This window comes from Sander lucioperca, chromosome 7, assembly GCF_008315115.2.
Source record: "Sander lucioperca isolate FBNREF2018 chromosome 7, SLUC_FBN_1.2, whole genome shotgun sequence".
Lineage (NCBI taxonomy): Eukaryota > Metazoa > Chordata > Actinopteri > Perciformes > Percidae > Sander > Sander lucioperca.
The window spans coordinates 29,714,845-29,739,169 of record NC_050179.1 but is presented as its reverse complement, the minus strand read 5'-3'; the positions used below and the strand labels follow the sequence as shown (position 1 = coordinate 29,739,169).

General features: G+C 41.3%; 1 protein-coding gene across 1 annotated transcript in view; it reads left to right on the top strand.

The window, feature by feature from the left end:
* atp6v1ba (ATPase, H+ transporting, lysosomal, V1 subunit B, member a) overlaps window positions 1–24,325 on the top strand; it is a 53,975-nt gene that overhangs the window by 21,612 nt on the left and 8,038 nt on the right. Inside the window, exons 7-10 of the mRNA XM_031300409.2 lie at window positions 6,171–6,272; window positions 16,180–16,277; window positions 17,392–17,515; window positions 20,839–20,989. Coding sequence (XP_031156269.1) covers window positions 6,171–6,272; window positions 16,180–16,277; window positions 17,392–17,515; window positions 20,839–20,989 — 475 coding nt within the window. The remainder of the gene's footprint in view (window positions 1–6,170; window positions 6,273–16,179; window positions 16,278–17,391; window positions 17,516–20,838; window positions 20,990–24,325) is intronic.

The window sequence follows — 24,325 nt, the reverse complement described above, 5'->3', positions numbered from 1 at the left end:
ACACGCTGTTGGATGCTGTCCTCCTCTCCTACTCTTTCTTCAGTGCCTAACAAATCTATCTCTTTCTCTCCCTGAACCTGTCTTTCACTGGTTGAAGCCTGAAAATATTGTAAACAAATTAATAACATAACTAATTCCATTGGTGGGACTGTTGAGCTCTGTTTCAGACTGATACCTCCGGTTCAGGCTGGTCCTCATCCTAAACACGGGCCTTTTTCAGTTGCGGAAAATAGGGTTGCACGATATTGAAAAAATGTGATATTGCGATATCGATAATGAATATTGCGATATCGATATTAATTTAGATATTTTTAAACATATGTAAAATTACCAAAGTTATGGGAAAACGCATCAAAATAGATTTATAACAAATAAAACAAGTTTTCTTACAACACAAGGTTTATTTCAACTGACAGTCATATTGGACTGGTCCAACATGTGTCTACAGAACAGGACATGTTCTACTGCTTGGACATCCATCCATCCATCTTCTTCCGCTTATCCGGTAACGGGTCGCGGGGGTAGCAGCTCCAGCAGGGGACCCCAAACTTCCCTTTCCCGAGCCACATTAACCAGCTCCGACTGGGGGATCCCGAGGCGTTCCCAGGCCAGGTTGGAGATATAATCCCTCCACCTAGTCCTGGGTCTTCCCCGAGGCCTCCTCCCAGCTGGACGTGCCTGGAACACCTCCCTAGGGAGGCGCCCAGGGGGCATCCTTACCAGATGCCCCAACCACCTCAACTGGCTCCTTTCGACGCGAAGGAGCAGCGGCTCTACTCCGAGCTCCTCACGGATGACTGAGCTTCTCACCCTATCTCTAAGGGAGACGCCAGCCACCCTCCTGAGGAAACCCATTTCGGCCGCTTGTACCCTGGATCTCGTTCTTTCGGTCATGACCCAGCCTTCATGACCATAGGTGAGGGTAGGAACGATAACTGACTGGTAGATTGAGAGCTTTGCCTTCTGGCTCAGCTCTCTTTTCGTCACAACGGTGCGGTAAATTGAGTGTAATACCGCTTTTTACGCTTAATACTGCTTGGACAGTATAAAATAAATAAAGAGCATGTCTATAGAACAGGACATGTTGTACTGGTTGTATATACACGACTACAGTGCAATGCACATCTGTTGGCTTAAAACCAAAGTATTTCCAAGCTACCGAGGAGGAGGCATTACCCTACAGTCACATTAGCTACAAGAGACAGCTACCATTCATTTTCAATGGGAGTGGCCGTTTGGCCACGAGCGACTGCCAATCAGAGTGAAGGCAGCGTGAGGGCAGCGTGACGTATGTCAGTGGCTCAAGCCGAAGAAAATAATTCAAGATGGCGGACAACGCTTCAGGACATGGTATTTATGTATATATCTGATATGTTTGGCATTTAATCTCATATACTGTGTTACTTTTATCGAGAAATAAATACTTTTAAATCCAAAAACATCGTTCTTGTGACTTAACAATACCTCTGAAGTAACTTTTAAGACGTGGTTTAAGGTAGCACCGGAGAATTTCTGTTTACTGTTGCCAAGCAACCAGGGCTAGGCTAGGCACGCCCAGGAGCACCCACAAGTGAGTGCATGTCGCTCTCTTTTGTAGCTAATACTTTTGGCCTCTAAAGTTTCTTTTCAATCTGTTATTTCGTCGTCTCCCAGAGCAACACTCATTTTCTTACTTTTGTGTTCTTTTTGCTCCACTCTTTGCTCTCTCTTTAGCTTCTTTCTTTTCTTTCGCTTCATTTTATGGTTCTGCGGAGGCTCCACGGTGTGTGCGTCGAGCATGTGGGTGTGTGTGGTAGAGCGAAGAAAAAAGGTGAGAGAGTGACGGCGATTTTCTTCGGAGCGAGTAGTGACCGTAGAGTGTTAGTGAGAGAAACTTAAGTGTCTCCTCTGTTCTTTCTGACCACGGTGGGAAATCTGTAGCAGGAAAAGTTAACCCTCTCCTTGATTTCATGTTGTTTCTGGAGAAGGAGAACCAGGAGAAGTTAACCCTCTCCTTGATTTCATGTTGTTGATGGAGAAGGAGAACCAGGAAATGAGTCGGGGGGAAATACAACGCTACCAAATGATGTGTATTTTTCAAGAGGTGCATCAAAGAGTATAGACGTAACAAGAGGAGAAACTCAATGGAACTGCAGCTCCGCCATCTTGGACTGAATGTAACCCAACGTTCTATTGAGTTTCTCCTCTTGTTGCTTCTATACTCTTTGGGTACATGTCGGGCGGAATGCAACGCAAAGAAAATAACGCTTAATTATCGCAAGACTTTCGGTATAATATCACGCAACGTGATATCGCGATAACGATATTGAGTCGATATATTGTGCACCCCTAGCAGAAAATACTTTTAAATACTCATCTGGATTGAAGCAGCAAACATTCAGTGTAAGAGTAAAAAATGACATAACATTATTTATAATAAGTTTATTTGATTCACAGCTGCTACATATAGTGTTTTGACCTCAACAACCCAACTGTATTTTACCGCAAACTTGCGACTAGTTAACTTTCTAAAGCAGGCGCAATCGCTTGTTTGCTAAGAGTCGGGTCGGTGATTGTGAATGTGTGATTGTGTAAAGGAGTTCACGAGATTGTGTGTGTGTAAGACACAAGTGACAGAGAGATGAAGAAGAAGAAACGTGTTTTAAATAGCGTTTTAAAAAAAAAACAACTTGATAACGAAACGCAATGGGGGGTGTTGATAGTGCGGCGCACCGCCACACATTAGTCTATGTGTGGGAAACACTGTCATTGTGCTTGTATAGCGTTCACTGGGCTCTGACTTTAGCTCCAGTGCCAACCAGATTAGGTCATACTTAAAGAAGGAGAGTGATGTATTATTTCCAGGCTAATGGAGGTTTTTGTCACAATACACCAGTTTAAGTAGGACAGCTTTGGAGATCGTCCACAGACCCCTCATTGTATTCCATGAAACAATATTGATTGATTCAATCTACTGAAGCACAACTGAGGTTTCTTATGTGATAGGCCATCAGCTGTTCTTGATCCTCTTCAGCTGAAAAAAAAAAAGGATTTAGAAACCAATGCTGACCTCTGTATTCTTCTTTTCACTCCGACAGTCCTGTACACATCAATCCTCAGGGACAAAAATGAATGCATTACTGACAATGGTGTGCAATTCGATCAGTAACAACGTATTTCTTTATGTATTTCATGAGAAGTTTTGATATCCACTAAAACCCTATTTTGAAGTTGTTATGGAAACTTAACACAGGGAACAAGACCATGTTTAAACTTCATTTTTTTGTCTGCCACCATCAGTTTCCAAAATGTAAGTAGAAATGTGAAAATGAACTCGTATAATACTAGGTTTCTGTGTTAGTATGACAGTTAGAAAAATATAAATGTAATGAATAATACATAAATGTAATCAGAGTGTTGCCTATTTCTGACTGGGAATTTCCACATGTCAGTTAAAAGTGACTCAGTGTACTCGACATTCAGAACATAAATATAGCAGTAAAGAAATATTTACTGTGTAAAGGTATAGTGGAGTAAAGAATCAAAGTCACACTCCCTCTGTGTGTGTTGTACTCTGAGCTTCTCTAATGTTTTGGTAGCCGGTCTGGCCATGCGTGCATCTTAGTGCATGTGGAGGAAAAACGCCGGTATTTCATGTATTGGGGGTCTGTGAGAGCCATGTGGAGGCAATCCCTGCCCAGTTCTTTTCAGTATTTTGAGTACAGCTCCTTTTTTAAAATCAACAAGTCAGCACTGTAAAGGCTGATTTCACGTTTAGGCTCTTCTTTATCCCTGATCAGAGAAGAATATTCAATATGGTTAAATCAGTTAGAGTAAGGTTTACAACCAAGGCAGATTGTAGTGAAAATGTACGGAGCAAATATGCCATAGAATCAGTTTCTTTAATCAGTTATTGTGTTATGAGCATAAATACAGCCGTCAACCCCAATCTCATCCGCAGTTTGAAAATTAATGGTCTAAAGGGTCCCGCTGGTGAACGGGCCAAAGAACCAGGCGTGTGTTGTCCACCTAATGAGGACCTGCTTGTTGTGCCATCGGGATGGTGTGAACATTTGGCTCATTGTTTGATGAAGCACATGTCACAGAGGTCAATCATGTGTTGGTGTTGTGTATGGGCCAGGTGCCTGAACCCAGGGGTGCACGGAGAGGTCAGGCCGGATCAACGCTGTGGCCATGACATGTGATCAGCGTGAAATTCCTCTTTCATTCCACAAAGTCATGACGTATCACACAGACACTTCACTCTGCTGGATTTATTAGTTTCAGAAGTTGGTTGTGGTTTCTTGTACAGTATAACAAATGTAGAATTAAAGACTTGATGACTTGTCTCTGTGAAGCCTTTTAAACAGAATACTTTAAGCATAAGCTGATATCCCAGATTTGTCTTATTGTTAACTAGGGCTGTGTATCGTTCAAAAATATTCGATACCGATACCGTGACTTTGATACCGGTTCCTAAACAATACTTTTTTAATACCAATTTTATGAAACAAAAAGAAATTACATTACATATTACCGCACAAATCTTTTTATTTATTTTCCAGCTCCTACTACGTCAGCCGTCTCTGTGTAACGTAGAGTTTTACCTGCTTGTCTTTACGACGTGTAACCTTAGACAGCCAATCACAGACATTATTAGATCTTGGTAGAAGCATGCTGCGTGCTGATTGGCTCACTGACGCTGATGAGATTAACTCCTTAGGTATTGAATGATGAGGCATTTTTCGATACTTGATACTTTAGAGGCAATTCGGTCGATGCCTAAAAAGTACTGAATTCAGTATCCAGCTCTATTGTTAGCACATTCCATTAAAAGAATTAAACCAACAATGAATTGATCTACTAATAATCTTCTCTGTGTAAACGGACTCCGATCCAAGCCCATTGATTGATTGGGACTGCCGGGCTGTGCGTTTCTCAGCAGGCCAAACTCCCCCAACCTACCCTCTCCCCAGTCCCACGCCTTCGCAGCCAAATGTGCAACTGTACATTTATGTTATGTTATGTTATGTTCAGCAGTGCAAATGTACTGTTTGTGTGCCTATGTGCTGAGGTGTTTTTTTTCCTGTTCCCACACTGTTCTTATCTTTATGAGGATAGTCTGAGAGTTGCTTTTTTTTCCCCCTCTCCTCTCCTCATGTGATGCTCTATTCTCCCTGCGAGAGTTAAGAGAGAGTTGTTTTGGCGCCGCATATATGGCGACTCGGTGTGTCTGTGCGTGTTGCTTTAATGTGACATGCACCTACAGCACCAGGACAAATTCCTTGTGTGTGTAAACGTACTTGGCAATAAAGCTTTTTCTGATTCTGATTCTAAAGCTCAATACGTTCCTTAATATAAAATAAGGCGTTCAAAGCAAGTAGGCTACACTTGTTATTTCAGTGTGTCAGATACATTTGTTTAGGATTTCATATCTTGTGTTGCTCATGTAGTTGAGCTTGCAGCTGTGAACAAGTTGTGAACATGAATTAGGCTACCATTTAAAGCTAAAGTGTTTCTGCATTGTCTCAGCCAGGACAAGTTGATAACATCTCAAGAGTAGTTATCTATAACCTTAGGTGCTTGGAAATGTTGGAAGTTAAATCTAATTAGATTCAACCAAATGCTGTCCAGTCCCAACACTACAGTACTTGACACACTCTTGTACTCATAGAAATAGAAACCTATCGTTTACATTCTCTCACAAATATATGTTGCTTCATTAGGTGGACATTTGTTATAGTAAAGACTGTAGCCATGTTTTCATCCTCATGTTTTATGCTAATTAAGTAATATTGAATGAAAAAGGCCTCGTGGAAACAGTAAAATTTGATTGAATTTCATGAATATCGACACAAAGTTTGTATGTTCGATCTCATCGGATTTTCTCTTAATCGGTAAACGGCTTATGCGATAAACGCTGATGGATACGTTATTTGCTGAATAAATAATGAATTGCGATTTACGTTTTAGGTCATTTTATGGATGCAACCGGCCATAAAAAAGAGGTTTTAGATCATTTCCGCCACGTATTCTTTGCAGAAATGGCGGGTGTCAACAAAGACCGATATAAGTGGACGAAAGAGGAGACGAGAGACTTTTTAAATTTAATTTAAGCTATGGAAACATAGCTTATGTTGATATTAAGACCTCCTGAGTGTCTGATTGCTCCTCTGTTTTCTTGCTCCCAGATTGCAGCCCAGATCTGTCGCCAGGCCGGCCTGGTGCAGAAGTCCAAGGATGTGATGGACTACAGTTCTGAGAACTTTGCCATTGTCTTCGCAGCCATGGGGGTAAGCAGACCCCCCTCCCCCTCCCAATCTGTAACTCTAATCCCCCTTTTAACCCTGACGTGACACCCTGTCCCTTCTCCCTCCTCTCCCGCCCTGCTTTCTGTCTTTTATTCACCAGGTGATTTCACCTTTAAGTCCCTCTTGTTACTTCTGCCCCTCTGAGCATATCCCCCGACCATGTAGACAGGTTACTAATTCAACAGGCCCTTTAACGCTGTCAGCCCCGCAGTATCAGGTTCTCCCCTCCTGGCTGCTCTAATTCCCCCGATTGTGACAGGTTGACCTCTACCAAATGCACGCACATTTGCTTCACTTGCTAAACACTAATCCTTCCCTCTTCCACTTCTCCACCAGTTCACATTTCTTTTCTAGCAGGAGAGTTGTTAATAGGGATTTATACAGGTCAACACATGGATATGCATTTTTTGAAAGGGCAAATTGAAGGACACAGTGCAAACAGTGAGGGCAATGCATATGTTTAATGGTAGTTAAAACCCAAAACCTCTGCTTACCCAGAGTATAAGACTTGTACTGAGATCTCCTATGGAATGACTCCTGATTAGAATTTCTCTTGGTCTTAATCATGAGTGCAAAAATCAATGTGTGTTTTTGTCACGTTTGATTTTGACCAGAACTCTGACAATGATGAGACTAACTAAAGGAAACCAGAACACACTTTGGTCTAGTTTTAGTCAGGGCCATTCATTGAGTAGTGCATCAAAAAGTGTCCTTTTCCATCAGAACCGCAAACATCCCACAGTTCCAGCGTCTCAGTTGTGAGGATTTGCTGCTTTACGTCAACCCATGTAAACATGTTGACCATTTTACATGTCGGTCTCATGTCTGAATAACGCTAGAGTCACTTTTACATAAAAGTCATAACAGCAGTCGAGGTAAAATGCTAACTGCAAGGCTGAAATTATGAATATCCAGCAAAGCACTAAACATACTGCATTCTAAAAGAGGCAGCAGAACCCCTTACCTAAGAAATGGTGAAGCTGATGAGGACATTTAATTCGGAATTGACTTTAATAAGAAAAGAAAAGATCAAGAAAAGAAGATACCTTGCTAGCATGATTGCAGTGGAGGAGACAAAACTGTCCTCTTTTCATTGGAAAATGCATTCCAAAGTGCAGTTAAAGCTAATGTGAGCCTTCAGCAGTCTGAGTTAGTCTAATCAACTGGGGACGTTTGAAAGTTCCTGTCTATTTAGGACAGAATTGCCCCTTTTTATTTCCTTGCTGAGCTACAGTACGGCAGAGACATAGCAAAAAAGGGGGGTTTGAACTTAAAGAGAAGATACCCACTGGGTTTCTCTAACTCAGACTGCCGAACCCTGATATTTGCTTAACTTTAGCTATGAAATCTATTTTTGCACAAAACGAGGATAGTGGATTTCCCCCCGTATTACTTGGAGCAATTGGAATTACGTGACAAGAGGAACAATTAGAAAGACAAATAACTCTTAAATTTTACATATGGGCATTGTGAGTATTGTTTTAAGACAGATGTAGAAAAACATGTGTGTAAGAGCCAAATAGGGACTAGTTCATCTGAAATAATAATTTAGTTTAAAAACAGTTAAAATGGTAAAAAACTATTTCATGAAAATTCATAAGAAATGTATTGGTTTAAAATGCATGATTTAGTAATGTTTAGGTCCAATAACATTTCAGTATTTTGAGCTTCCAGTCAGATAGCACTACGTCATAGCGTAATTGATTGGATGTAGTTAGTTTTAGTTTAGAAGTTAGAGAAGTTGGAAGCAACACAGTTTTTTGATCGTGCGTACCATGTATCATTTTGTGTTTTATAAGTAAACATGCAAATTCTTTTCTTTTCTCAGTTGTGCCAATTCTTTTCTTTCAAATACTGGTTGTAGTTAGACTGACTTCAAAAAAGTGGCACAGAAGAATTAGAAGCAATGAGGTGCCATTACATTAGTCAAAAAACTGGCTAAACGAAGCTACGCTGGATAACGAGGAGGACGTGGCTAGCTTGTTGCTGGATGAGGTGGCCGCTGAAGTGGGGACTGCTTTCTTCAGAAGACTGAGACAAGGAGAAAATGTCAGGAACTTAACCAAAGAAGCTAGCGTTGAAACAGGTGATCCTCCAAGGCATTCTCCCAGATACGGTACCAAAACCTACTTTTTATCTATGTGGATTGTCAAAGAAAGACATGATAAGGAGTGAGTTTGGAAGAAAATGAAAGTAGGTCAACTCTTCCCTGCAAAACGTATGTTGATAACAAGTTATGATTCAGTCAATGTGGAGTTACGGCGATCTTTAAGAAGTTGTTTTGCAGTCGGTTTATTAAGAAAAGTACCGTTGAAGGAAGTGCTTGAAACGTTTGCATACAATTAGAGCATTAACTCTGCAATTTGTAAGATGGCTGAGGAAGATGAACATAGATGTATCGAGGATACAATGGAACAGGGAAGGTCACGTAAGCTGACAGAGAAGGCATTAGAAGAGAGATTGCAGAAGTGCATTGCATTGAGGAGACGAACATTAGGAACTCTGACAAGCAAAATAAAAGAGCTAGAGACAATGATGAGTGATGCTCAAAATTTGCAAAAGTTGAAAAATATTATGGAAAATGATTTTGCAACATCACTAAATGAGTTTAACCGTCTCAACAACGAAGTTGCAAATCTTTTGACTGAAGACGAAAAAACATTTGATGAAGAGAACTGGTTCAAACCTAAAATGGCAACAATTAGAGGATTTATGAAAACGACTAAAAGGTGGATTGCAAAATGTGCCGCAAGAAGAAAATAATGTGGTCGATTATTTGCAAGAAACTGTTAAGCCAAATGACAGTGTTTCACAGGTGGGGATCAGCGATGTTGCACAAGGTAGCCCATGTGGATCACAAGTAAGTCGCACATCAGCTGCGTCACGAGTATCGTCAACAAGACCTAAACAGGAAGCGGAACATGCAGCCCTGCTTGAACGTGCTGCAGCGCTAAAGAAAATGCAACAGCTTGAGTTTGAAGCAGCTAGAATCAAAGCTGAAAAGGAAGAGTTAGAGATGGAAACTGCATTAGCTGAGAGCAAAGCAAAATTAAGGGTGCTTAAAGAATATGAGAGAACTGAAGATGGTTTGAGTAGCTACGCGACAGCACAAAAGCCACGAGGTGGACACATGAAGGAAAGAACTAGTATTACGCACCCACAACAAGCTAATACGAACCTTCGTGTTCAACCACAAACGCGACACTCCCGAATACAACAGCCTCAACCAGTCTCCAATTACGTGCCTAATGCTCAAGCTAACAGAGGTGATGACATACTAGCGGTTATGCAAAAACAGAATGTAATCGCTGAGCTACTCGTAAAACAACAGCAGCTATCTCATCTACCAACCAAAGACATTCCTGTGTTCAAGGGTGATGCGCTACAATACAAATCTTTCATGAGGGCGTTTGAGCACGCAATAGAGCAGAAAACCAGCAATGATCAAGATAAATTGTACTTCTTGGAACAATTTACGGCCGGTGAACCTCAAGAGCTTGTTCGCAGCTGTGCTCACATGACACCTAACAAAGGCTACTGCGAGGCAAAGAGACTACTTCATAAGCACTATGGCGATGAATTACGGATTGCCAGCGCATACATTGACAAGGCACTCAAATGGCCTCAAGTGAAGTCTGATGATGGGAAAGCATTGAGCGCCTATGCAATGTTTTTGATTGGATGTCGCAATACTATGGAAGACATTGAGTTCTTAGAGGAGATGGACAACCCAACCAACCTACGCACAGTGGTGTCTAAGTTACCGTACAAAATGAAGGAACGTTGGCGTGCTGAAGCTTATGACATGAAAGAGCGAAGAGGCAGGAGAGCAAAGTTTGCTGATTTGGTGTGCTACATAGACCGCCAAGCTAGAATATCGATGGATCCCCTCTTTGGTAATATCTCAGACAGCCGCCCAACTCCAAGTGGAAAGACTGACCAAAAAGAAAAGCATCATGGAAGGAAAGAGGTCCGTGGAAGCAGTTTCGCGACCAATGTTTCCACCGAAACTAAAGGGCCTCAGGAAACTCATGTTAAGCCAGCGTACTCAAGTAAAACTGTGAGTGCCTTTGAGAAGCTGTGTTTGTACTGCCAGCAATCTCACACTCTTGCATCATGTAGCAAAATCAAAAACCAACCACATAAGGAGCGTGTGGATTTCTTAAAAATAAAGGGCTTATGTTTCGGATGCTTAGTTCCGGGTCATCTTAGCAAATTCTGCAAAAGAAGAATTGAGTGTAAAGAATGTGCTTTAAAACATCCAGACATTCTGCACGTAATAAAAGAGGAAGGTTCTGTCTCACCTGAAAAGAAAGATGGTCGTCTAGGAAGTGAAGTATCGTGTGCTCAAGTTTCTATTCTGCAAGAGTCCTGTAACCTCACGGGGGCCGGAGAAGCGGAATGTGTGCTGTCAATAGTACCGGTGAAGATCAAGTTGAAAAAGAGTGACAAGTGTGTTGAAACATACGCCTTTTTGGACCCGGGAAGCACAGCAACGTTCTGCACAGAAGACCTGCAAAAGAAACTGAACATTAAAGGGAAACCGACACGAATACTTCTTAGCACCATGGGTCAAGACAAACCAGGAGAACAGAAGCTCATGGACAGTTTCGTCATATCAGACCTGGAAGTGTGCGGGCTGGAAGACACCAAGTTCATAGAGCTACCAAAGGTGTTCACTCATAGCAACATACCTGTTCACACAGAGAACATACCTAAACAGTCAGATATCCAGAAGTGGCCTTATCTCAATGAAGTACGCTTGCCAGAGATAGAAGCGGATGTAGGCCTGCTTATTGGAGCTAACTGATCAAGAGCAATGGAGCCATGGCACGTTATTAATGCTGGGGATGGAGGCCCTTATGCTGTGAAGTCATTGGCTGGGTTGTGAATGGGCCTGTAAGAAAGGAACTGGATGATGCAATGAATGAAACGCCTATGTTTTCAGTAAACAGAATCTCTGTGATGGAGATTGAGAAGCTGCTAGTCCAACAATATAACACTGATTTTCTAGAACGTAATTACGATGACCGAGAGGAGATGTCTCATGAAGACAAACAGTTTTTGCAGTCTGTGCAGAAAACGACAACTTTTGAGAACGGGCATTACAGCATTGGATTGCCACTCAGGAATGAGAAGATCCAAATGCCTAATAACCGTTGTGTGGCGGAACAGCGCATAGCCTGTTTGCTAAGAAAGTTCAACAAGAATCCTGAATTCTTTGAAGAGTACAAGGGCTTTATGGAGACCATCATTGGCAAAGGCTATGCTGTCCAAGTTCCAGTACAACAGCTGAACCGAGACGACAACAGGCTGTTTTACATACCACATCACGGGGTGTATCACCCGAAGAAAAGAAAGCTGCGGGTGGTCTTCGACTGCACAGCTTCGTTTCAGGATAGGTCTCTGAATAGTGAGCTGCTCCAAGGACCCGACTTGACTAACACGTTAGTTGGTGTTCTTTTAAGATTTCGTGTGGAGCCAGTAGCTATGATGGCGGACATCGAGTCGATGTTTTATCAGGTCAAGGTGCCGGAACGTGATGCAGACCTACTCCGTTTTCTTTGGTGGCCCAACGGCAAGTTGAACGAGCCTATGGAGAAATTCCGAATGACCGTGCACCTCTTCGGAGCAATTTCCTCACCAAGTGTTGCCTCATATGCACTGAAAAGAACTGCTGAAGATCACAAGGCTGATGCATCTCCAGAAGCTGTCCAAACAGTCCTGCGCAACTTTTACGTAGACGACTGTTTGAAGAGTGTAGCTAAAGAAGATGATGCAGTGACCTTAGCTAGAGAGCTTCGTACCCTGTGTGCCAGCGGAGGCTTCGCTTTAACAAAGTGGATGAGCAATAGCAGGAAGGTGTAAGTGTCAATCCCTGAAGTACATAGAGCTAGCGAAGTGAAAGACCTGGATCTAAGACATGACGCTTTGCCAGTCGAGAGGACACTCGGTGTACAGTGGGACACAGAAACTGATACTTTCATCTACAGTATGAAGCTGCAAGACAAGCCAATGACCAGAAGAGGCATTTTATCAGTCGTGAATTCCATCTACGACCCCCTTGGCTTTTTGGCTCCGGTCATCTTGCCCGCTAAACTCCTGCTGAAAGATCTTTGTAAAGAACAATACGGATGGGACGAGAACATTGGCGGAAAACACGCTGAAGATTGGAAAAGATGGATCGAAGATGTCAGTCATCTTTCTACCTTCCATGTGAGCAGGTGTTTGAAGCCTACAGATTTTTGATGCACTGCGGCAGCACAGTTACATCATTTTTCAGACGCTTCAGAGTCCGCATACGGCACTGTGTCTTATCTGCTGCTAGAGAATAGCCAAGGTGAGAAACGTTGTGCATTCCTCATGGGGAAGTCAAGAGTGGCCCCACTCAAACTGGTCACCATCCCCAGACTAGAGTTGACTGCAGCAGTTGTCGCTGTTAAAATAGACAAGATGTTACATCAAGAGCTTCAGGTTCCACTGCAACAATCTATTTTCTGGACAGACAGCACTACAGTGCTTAGATACATTGACAGTGAAACTGCTCGCTTCAAAACCTTCGTTGCGAACAGAATCTCGTTGATCCGAGAAGCAACCAAGCCATCGCAATGGAAGTACGTCAGAACAACGGAAAATCCTGCAGATCAAGCCAGCAGAGGCCTGAAAGCTAAGAGTTTGGTGCAAGGAGGAACATGGATCAATGGGCCGGACTTCTTGCTGAACAATGAATATGACTGGTCGGAACAGCCTGTGCGAAGGAAAGAAAGCCTTCAAAATGATCCGGAAGTCAAGAATGGAGCCACAGTCAACATGATAAAGGTTGAAGAAAACAAGGAACCAATAGACAAACTGATCAACCATTACTCGGACTGGCATAAACTAAAAAGATCAGTGGCCTGGATTTTAAAGGTGAAGGAAAATCTGTGGAAACTGAAAGAGGAAAGAAAATATCAAGAGTGATCAGGCAAACTGAAAAGGACCCTGAAAAGGAAAGATCAAAGTTAGAACAACAAATGAAGAAATTCAAAACAACAGAAAATAAATCACTTACCTTGGATGATCTGGTGGCCGCAGAATCTGAAATAATCCAATTCAGTCAAAGTTTTTGGAGAAGAAATCAAACTACTGGAGAAAGGTAAACGGCTCAGTCGCAGCAGTCAGCTGTTCAAATTGGATCCGATTCTTCAAGATGGCACGTTAAGGGTTGGCAGAAGACTCAACAAGTCTGCCATGCCAGAAAATGCTAAACATCCAGCAATTCTTTCAAAGCAAAGCAGAGTTGCTACACTGATTTTGAGAGACATACACCAAAGAACAGGACACTGTGGACGCAGTTATGTATTGGCACAACTGAGAAGCAGGTACTGGATCCCACAAGCCAATTCTGCAATTCGAAAGATAATCAACAAATGTACAGTGTGCCGCAGGATTAATGGAAAGGTTGGTGAGCAAAAAATGGCAAACCTGCCTGAAGATAGGCTCTTACCAGATAAGCCTCCCTTCACGAATACCGGCGTTGATTTCTTCGGGCCGTTTGAAGTCAAGCGGGGCCGGGGTACAGTCAAAAGGTACGGCGTGATATTTACTTGCCTCACTCTCAGAGCGGTGCACATTGAAGTTGCAGATAGCCTCGACACAGACTCCTGCATTAATGCAATTCGTCGCTTTATGTGCAGGAGAGGTCAAGTCACCATCATGCGTTCTGACAACGACACAAATTTTGTGGCCGCTGAAAGAGAGTTGAGAGAAGCCATTCAACAACTGGACAATGACAAGATTGAAAAGGTCTTGCAGCCAAAGGGAATAAAGTGGATATTCAACAGCCCAGCCGCTTCACACCAAGGCGGGGTTTGGGAAAGACAAATTCGGACTGTACGAAGAATCCTTAACTCCCTTTTGAAAGAGCAAGCAGTGAACAATGATTGTCTTCGGACAATAATGTGCGAGGTGGAAAGCATCATCAACGGCAGGCCGCTTACAACTGTTTCAGATGATGTGAATGATGTAGAACCTCTAATACCCAATCACTTATTGCTGTTGAAATCTCAACCCAACATGCCTCCAGGGATTTTCAACAAAGACGACATGTACACAAGAAAGAGATGGAAACAAATCCAGTATCTTGTGGATTTGTTTTGGACTAGATGGATGGATGGATGGAATACCTTCCACTTCTTCAGGAGCGCCAGAAATGGCTGAAGCTAAGAAGAAACTTCATGACGGGAGATGTTGTGCTACTAGTGGACATTTCTTCCCCACGGAATTCCTGGCTCATGGGAAAAGTAGTTGAAACGTTGCCGGATTCCAATGGAACAGTGCGAAGAGTGAAGATAAAGACCAAGACCAGCATCCTTGAAAGGCCTGTAAACAAACTGTGCTTGTTGGAAGAGGCGACATCAGAAGAGTGAAGAAAGAAGAAACAAGTTGATAGTTTATGGACATTTAAAAATTGTTTGGCTCTCAGTATTTAAGTTTATAATTGCTTAGTCCTCCTGCCTAACCAATTAGGGGCCGGGTAATGTAAGAGCCAAATAGGGACTAGTTCATCTGAAATAATAATTTAGTTTAAAAACAGTTAAAATGGTAAAAAACTATTTCATGAAAATTCATAAGAAATGTATTGGTGTAAAATGCATGATTTAGTAATGTTTAGGTCCAATAACATTTCAGTATTTTGAGCTTCCAGTCAGATAGCACTACGTCATAGCGTAATTGATTGGATGTAGTTAGTTTTAGTTTAGAAGTTAGTTAGAGAAGTTGGAAGCAACAGTTTTTTGATCGTGCGTACCATGTATCATTTTGTGTTTTATAAGTAAACATGCAAAAAGAAGACCATCTGGTTTGCTCGTGTTTCAAATACTGGTTGTAGTTAGACTGACTTCAAAAAAGTGGCACAGAAGAATTAGAAGCAATGAGGTGCCATTACAATGTGAATCTGTCCTTAAAGACTTCAACAACTAAATAAGTAAGCATGCGAGAGAACTGAGAACACAATTCCAACTCACCACTGTTCTCTCCACAATGCTCCTGTCATGTTTGTATAGATCATAACCAGCATTTCTTTAACGGACACATATGTACGAATGACAAAAGCTTTTATATGTATACAGATAGTGTTATTTATCCCCGGCGGGCAATTCAGTTTTCTACAGTCCACTAAAAGATATATATACACATTCATACTGCCAGTTATCAATGACAGAGGGAGCTCAATACAAAGGCATATGGGAAGGTGCGATAAAGAGAGAGGAAATAAAATGGATAAAGTGCCGAGTGTATTGCACATAACAAATTACAATCCACCAATTTTAAACCCATAACCAACATGAGGTTTGTGCAAAATACATTTCATTCAAGACAGCTACTCGGCATTCAGCAGCTTAATGGCAGAGGGAATGAACGATTTGGAGTAACAGTTAGTCGTTTTGGGAGGCGGCAGATAGCGCCGTCCTGAAGGTATTAACATTTGTGTTGTATAACACAAGGTTTTTTTCCAAAAGATGTGACTGAGTTATGACTCCCAAGAAGGATTAAGATTCTGACTCGGATAGCAGCAATCGGGTAACAGTACCTCCACTACCTCCATCAACGGTGTTTCACAGCCTCTGCTGCAGCTTCAACAGCTAACTGGGATGATCAGCCGGTCAAATCAACATGCCAAACTACAATAACTATCATGCCATTGTTTTCAGAACTCCAGCATGTACCTGTCCCTTTCAGCTCACACACTATTTTTGCCTTCAACTCTCTGGCGTCCCCGTCAGGAAGCAGTTTAAGTAACTTTGCTGTGACAGATGCATGAAGCCAGTAGTGTTACTTATTTGATGTCTGAAAAGGGTCTTATATTTTTTCTTATATCTTACTTTAACTTGTATAATTTGTCTGTCAGGTCAACATGGAAACTGCCCGCTTCTTCAAGTCTGATTTTGAGGAGAATGGCTCCATGGACAACGTCTGTCTTTTCCTCAACCTGGCCAATGACCCCACGTAAGATTCACTCAGAAATGATCCTCAGCAATGACAACAGAAATTGTACCAGCCAATCCTAGCTTCTGGTGTTTTGCTTAGTTATTGATTCTGAATGATGTTCTATACTAGAGATAGTCTATATCGACCACGTTCCACTTCCGGGATTGTTCAGGTGTCCCCGGAAATTCCACCGGATGTCCGTCCCCTTCCTCTTTCTTTGTGTTGGCGTTCTAACCTCTGGTGGATTTGTGAGGACTATGGTTAACTGCTCCTCAGATCTCTGCAGGGTAAATCCAGACAGCTAGCTAGACTATCTGTCCAATCTGAGTTTTCTGTTGCACGACTAAAACTACTTTTGAACGTACACATGTTCCACCAAAACAAGTTCCTTCCCGAGACTATTTTGCAGAGGCACCGTGGCTCTGTCCGGAGCTTAGCACCGCCCAAGACGATTGTGATTGGTTTAAAGAAATGCCAATAAACCAGAGCACGTTTTTCTCCCATCCTCCTCCGCAGCGCTGTGGAGGAAGGTCTGGAAATGCGATACCATACTAGAGGTGACCCCAAATCTTTGAATATTCGATGATAAATTAAAGTAAAGTCCAGTTCAGACCAAAGATTGTGGACGAGACGAGTGGAAACTAGCAGCTACTTGCAACACATTGGTCTGCAACGTTCTGAAAGCTGCCAGTTTACACCAATGTGACGAGACAAGACGGTGTATCATCTCCATGCACTTCTGTCCTACCTTCTGACTTTCAGGCTTTTTTTGTAGCTGGATTTATCATTTGTTGCGTCAGAATATGAATGTGGATGACGTTAGTGATAGTGACATGCTTGCTACAGCTGCATTTCTAGTGATGTCAAATTTAAGTTTTCCTTTCCATGATCCGTGCCAGACGGTCACCCCCAACCCCCACCCACATGATTCGACGATCAGTCGACGATAGGCAAGACTTGACAATTCTGGTTTGACTATGATAATTCTTAGTCAAGGACACCCCTATTCTATACACATAATCTTATGTCCATTGGCTTCATATTGTCATTTAAATATACGAACAGATTTTAGAGTTAAATTCAGACCTCAATTTGTTATGTGTACAATGTAACTTTTTTTGTAACCAATCAGCATCGAGCGTATCATCACCCCTCGCCTGGCGCTGACTTCAGCCGAGTACCTGGCCTACCAGTGTGAGAAGCACGTCCTGGTCATCTTGACTGACATGAGCTCCTACGCTGAGGCTCTGAGAGAGGTACCAAACCAATACACACTGGTTACACTCACAACATGTTCACATGCACCAAGGAGTAGAAAAAAAACCCTTTCACTTCTGGATATAGTGTCGTTAATGTGGGCCCTGCTGGAAGCTTAAAAAGAAGGTAGTAATATGCCCCAGTAAGTAAACACAGCTGAAGATGTGCTTCTGTATGTTAATGTATTCTCAGCATGAGGACGAGCTAGGAAAATTTGAGAAACGATTAAAGGATAAGTCTGGCATTTTAAAAATATTTTTCTTACTTTCAATTCATCTCAGCCCAATCGTCCCTACTGAAGATGTAAATGTTTAAAATTTGCTCACAATGATATAGTTAAATTCATAAAAAGTAGTTTTTAGCAAATGTTACTCAAACAGGAAAATGTGTTTCAAAGCATTTGTTTGGGACTATTTTTAGCTGTGGATTAATCCACATTTGGTGTGCTTGTCAATATCTCTGTAAGCAAGACGGTGTATGTTGGGTTACATGTGGGAATAAACTACAGTGTGTGTGCTATGGTGATGGAGGAACATGTCAGCCAGTGCAACAGTGTCTTTTAATGTATTACCATTGCACATTTTACCTAACCTTCTGCTGTATGCCTGTTGATAACGGTGCGGAGGCTCAATCCTACATGCTATATGTTTTATTACGTACTTAATTTACTTGGCAAGATTCTGTCTTTTGTGATTCAGTCTGTCTTTTTAATGTATTACTATTTCACATTGTACCTATCCTGATGCGTGTACTGTACATGGCTCTTATATATACTATACTATATCTGCCTTACTGTTCCATTATCTTAATGTACAATTAGCACATGTCCAGTATATTCAGGAGGTATAGTACACACTGACTCTCTCTGAGTTAGCAGTTCTTTGCGGCATTAGTACAAAGGTGCTACACTCACTTAAGTTTTGTGCTCCTCCTCTCACCTTGTGGCGAGGAGTCGGGCCTCCTCGTCTCACTCTTTTGTGTCTCTGTAATACTCCTTTTATGTTGTACAGTTTGCTGTCTCAATATGCAATAAGGTTTTTAAATGGTGCAGGTGCATATGTATTTTCCCGTCTTGTATTTGCTGTCCATAACCTTGGCACATGAACGCTGCAGCAATAGTCAGGTAGTCAGGTGTGTGTGTGTGTGTGTGTGTGTGTGTGTGTGTGTGTGTGCTCGATGGGTATTTCAGCAGCTACAAAGAGCCAGGAGGACATTAACATGCAACCTCTGTTCCCATTAACATGTGTGAAGGTTGAGTTTAGCATTGAATGAAGAGTTCAGAGATGTTTAGCCTGCCCACACCCCTTTAAACCCAAGCATGAATGGGATGCATTTTCTTTCCCTCTTGCTCTTAATTCACTTGACTTTGGAAACGAGGTTCTGCTTTTGGTCAGTTCTTTAGAGGGCCTGATAACAGACTGGCAACATTTCCAACCAGCTGTTCGCCTCTTGTGAAAGATACTGAAGGAGTTAGCATCACTTGACTCTCCAACAGTAAATGGTTTCAGTTGATTTTTCCTTCTTTGGTTATGTGGAAGATCAAAGAAACGCAGTAAGATTACGTCTTCCTTAAAATAAAATAATTCTATCTATTTCTATGGATTGTAATGAATCACCCTCCTCTTTACACCCCCTAATCCACATCCAGACTTTAAAGCTACACTCATCTTTATTTTTATAAACAAAAGATAACAATGTGAAAGGTGTTACTTGTAGTGAATAACCCATAGAGAACTGCCCCTTTTTTGTGTGTGTGTGTGTGTGTGTGTGTTAGGTGGGCTTATGATCTTGTGTCGATCGCAGGCCGCAGAATAGAAGTGAATCAAAACTTTAAGATGTCAGCAAATATCGTTGTCCTAAGAATCCATATAATATCCTATCGTGATAAGACTTGTGATTTACATCCCTAGTAATTAGCAAGCTAACAGCTGGTGAGTTGATGCAGATCAAAACGGAGCTAAACGAGAACAAACGCTGGGCTCACATTCATCAGGACACCGGGTTAGCTCAGTTGTTAGAGCGGGCGCACATATACAGTATAGAGGTTTACTCCTCGACGCAGTGGGTCCGGGTTCGACTCCGACTTGCGGCCCTTTGCTGCATGTCATTCCCCTTCTCTCTCCCCTTTCATGTCTTCAGCTGTCCTGTGGAATTAAAGGCCTAAAATGGCCAAAAAATTATCTTAAAAAAAAAAAGGACACAATTGCTGCTGCTTTTTCTGCGGTTTTTGGTGCTTTTTATGCTTTTGTCACTTTTTAAAAACGTTTTTGTCCCTCTTTTTTAATTTTTTTTATTCATGGTCAATAAACCTAATTTTTGAGTTTGAGGGAAAAAAAAGCAGATATTATGAATTATTTTGACTAATAGTTAAGATCAGAGGATGTTGAGTGAATCACAGACAGGTTTATGTCAACATTTAGTCAGGATACAGTTTTAAAACCATGTAAACATTTTTCTTTCAAATGCTATGAAATTTAGTAAAACACCCAAAATTAAATGGATGTAATCACTGCTTTTACCTACCAAAAGAAGTTGTACGGCTTCCATTCAACATACATCCATGCATCCAAGTTATTTTGGCAGCCCATATTTCTGACATAGAAAACTTTGAAAACGGGTCAAATTTGACCCAAGTACAACACAAGAGTTAAAGGTCCCATATTCTGCTCATTCTCAGGTTTATACTTGTATTTTGGGTTTCCACTAGAACATGGTTACACACACAAAACACATTATTTTTCTCATACTGTCTGTCTGAATGTACCTGCTTTCACCCTCTGTCTGAAACACTCCATTGTAGCACCTGTCTCTTGAAGCCCCCCCTCCAGAAAAAAGCCCAGTCTGCTCTGATTGGTCAGCGTTTCCGAGACTTTCGCATCTGCACTCACAGTGTTACTGCACTGTCACTGCAGCCGGTGAATTACTGTAACATCACTGTAGCGGCACTTTCTACCTATATTGTACTGTATAGTATAGTTGTGACATCACAACCGTACTGAAGTCCCGACGGCTCGTTTGAAGACACAGTTACTGAATAGTGTCTGTGTGCATTTCTCTGTGGATTGAGCGATTTGATAGTTTCACAGTATTTATATAGCACCCTGACCTGCTTTATAATAAAAAGACGTGGAAATCTCACTTTTCACAATATGAGACTTTTAAGCTTGTTCTGCTGATCCCAAGTAGCCAAACCTTTATTTATGCAGCGCTAAAATGTTCTCAAACTTGATGAAATATAGTGTAAATGCATGTTAACAACCTTGTTCCCTTTAGCTCATGGTTTTTACAGCTCTGATGTCGCCCTCCCTCTCCTCCCCTGTAGGTGTCTGCGGCCCGAGAGGAAGTGCCCGGCCGTAGAGGCTTCCCTGGCTACATGTACACCGATCTGGCCACCATCTACGAGCGTGCCGGCCGAGTGGAGGGCAGAAACGGCTCCATCACCCAGATCCCTATTCTCACCATGCCCAATGATGGTGAGAGCAGCAGCAGTAGAACAAAAGATTTCTTTCAAATGTCAGCCTTGTAGGGGACCTAGATATCAATGAACATATGTTTTTTGCATTCACTGTAGGGCTGTCAATCAATTCATCGCATGAATGTCCTAGTTAACTCGCGATTAATTGCATATTTATCACACATTTTCTCTCTGTTAATCTGCTAAATGTACTTTAAAAGGGATACTTTTCAAGTTTTTGATGCTCAGGTGGTATTTGAGACTCAAAGTACTCCGGTGGAAACTCAGTTAGGGGTGCATGATATATCGACTTAATATTGTTTTTGAAATATGACATTGTGCAATATCAATATCGAAAATGTTCCGAAAAATATGCGATATACCATTTATTTTGTGGAGAGATGCGCCGGTGGCTGTGTGTTATGATCAATTTAGAGCCAGCAAATTTCATTGGCCAGTTGCCCTGTCACACGTGCACACTTGGACAGCGTGAGTGAAGAGGAAGATAGAGACAGCAACAGAAGCGAAAGGACAGAAAGAGTGTGAAGGGAGTGGGTAAGGAGAAAGGAAAGAAGAGACAGAAAAGTAAGAACATGAGTGTGGATCATGGAGACCACGAAATTATGGAGATTGAAGAGGAAACGTTTGTAGCCAAAAATAATGCCTCCTCGCCAGCGTGGAAGTACTTTGGCTTTAAGCCAACAGGTGTTGCTCAAGCTAATGCACTATGCAAAACGTGGCATATGTTCGTACAGTGCGTACGAGGCAATACAACAAACCTATTTTCTCACCTCTAAAACCAACACAAGACACACAAGACACAAGACACTGTACGATGAGTGCGTAGTAATATCCTGAAAATAATCTTTATTTATTCAGGTTCTACTGTCAGTTTAAAGGTCCCATGGCATGAAAATGTCACTTTATGAGGTTTTTTAACATTAATATGAGTTCCCCCAGCCTGCCTATGGTCCCCCAGTGGCTAGAAATGGTGATAGGTGTAAACCGAGCCCTGGGTATCCTGCTCTGACTTTGAGAAAATGAACCACTAAGGTCTATATAAAAGATACTTCAGATACAGTATTAGGGGACCACTAAGGTCTATATAAAAGAGACTTCAGATACAGTATTAGGGGACCACTAAGGTCTATATAAAAGATACTTCAGATACAGTATTAGGGGACCACTAAGGTCTATATAAAAGAGACTTCAGATACAGTATTAGGGGACCACTAAGGTCTATATAAAAGAGACTTCAGATACAGTATTAGGGGACCACTAAGGTCTATATAAAAGAGACTTCAGATACAGTATTAGGGGACCACTAAGGTCTATATAAAAGAGACTTCAGATACAGTATTAGGGGACCACTAAGGTCTATATAAAAGAGACTTCAGATACAGTATTAGGGGACCACTAAGGTCTATATAAAAGATACTTCAGATACAGTATTAGAGGACCACTAAGGTCTATATAAAAGAGACTTCAGATACAGTATTAGGGGACCACTAAGGTCTATATAAAAGAGACTTCAGATACAGTATTAGAGGACCACTAAGGTCTATATAAAGATACTTCAGATACAGTATTAGGGGACCACTAAGGTCTATATAAAAGAGACTTCAGATACAGTATTAGAGGACCACTAAGGTCTATATAAAGATACTTCAGATACAGTATTAGAGGACCACTAAGGTCTATATAAAAGAGACTTCAGATACAGTATTAGAGGACCACTAAGGTCTATATAAAAGAGACTTCAGATACAGTATTAGAGGACCACTAAGGTCTATATAAAGATACTTCAGATACAGTATTAGGGGACCACTAAGGTCTATATAAAAGAGACTTCAGATACAGTATTAGAGGACCACTAAGGTCTATATAAAGATACTTCAGATACAGTATTAGAGGACCACTAAGGTCTATATAAAAGAGACTTCAGATACAGTATTAGAGGACCACTAAGGTCTATATAAAGATACTTCAGATACAGTATTAGAGGACCACTAAGGTCTATATAAAGATACTTCAGATACAGTATTAGAGGACCACTAAGGTCTATATAAAAGAGACTTCAGATACAGTATTAGAGGACCACTAAGGTCTATATAAAGATACTTCAGATACAGTATTAGAGGACCACTAAGGTCTATATAAAAGAGACTTCAGATACAGTATTAGAGGACCACTAAGGTCTATATAAAGATACTTCAGATACAGTATTAGGGGACCACTAAGGTCTATATAAAAGAGACTTCAGATACAGTATTATGGGACCACTAAGGTCTATATAAAAGAGACTTCAGATACAGTATTAGGGGACCACTAAGGTCTATATAAAAGAGACTTCAGATACAGTATTAGGGGACCACTAAGGTCTATATAAAGAGACTTCAGATACAGTATTAGGGGACCACTAAGGTCTATATAAAAGAGACTTCAGATACAGTATTAGGGGACCACTAAGGTCTATATAAAAGATACTTCAGATACAGTATTAGGGGACCACTAAGGTCTATATAAAAGAGACTTCAGATACAGTATTAGGGGACCACTAAGGTCTATATAAAAGATACTTCAGATACAGTATTAGGGGACCACTAAGGTCTATATAAAAGAGACTTCAGATACAGTATTAGGGGACCACTAAGGCCTATATAAAGATACTTCAGATACAGTATTAGGGGACCACTAAGGTCTATATAAAGAGACTTCAGATACAGTATTAGGGGACCACTAAGGTCTATATAAAAGAGACTTCAGATACAGTATTAGGGGACCACTAAGGCCTATATAAAAGAGACTTCAGATACAGTATTAGGGGACCACTAAGGTCTATATAAAAGCATCCAAAAAGCAGCATGTCATAGGACCTTTACATAAACCCTTGTGTTGTACACAGACCTGTTGTTTTGATATTCTATTAATCTATTTAGATGTGTTTTCCCTGTTTTGATATATGTTTAAGAATTTCGAAATGAATATGGATATCCTAATATTTATGGTCAATATCGCAATATCACATTTTGTCAATATCGTGCAACCCTAAACTCAGTTCACATCAGAGTACATGCAGATAACTTTAGTCTAGAACCATCTGGAAGGGCTTTGAAACTCAACTTGTCATTCAAAAGACCCTTTTCTTTATATGTCTCTGCTTGCCATCCACTGCCGTTCATGGATGTTTTTTAAGACGTGTAAGACCCGCTCCCGTTCGGAGTCTCGGCTCCACTGCTTGTGCATCTGTTGGATATCAGCGTGGTCATGCAGATTTTACTTTTAGATTTTTCTCTCCTTTAATGCTCTCACCTAAATCTCTTGGCAAGTCATTGTTTAAATTAGTGCAGTAGGC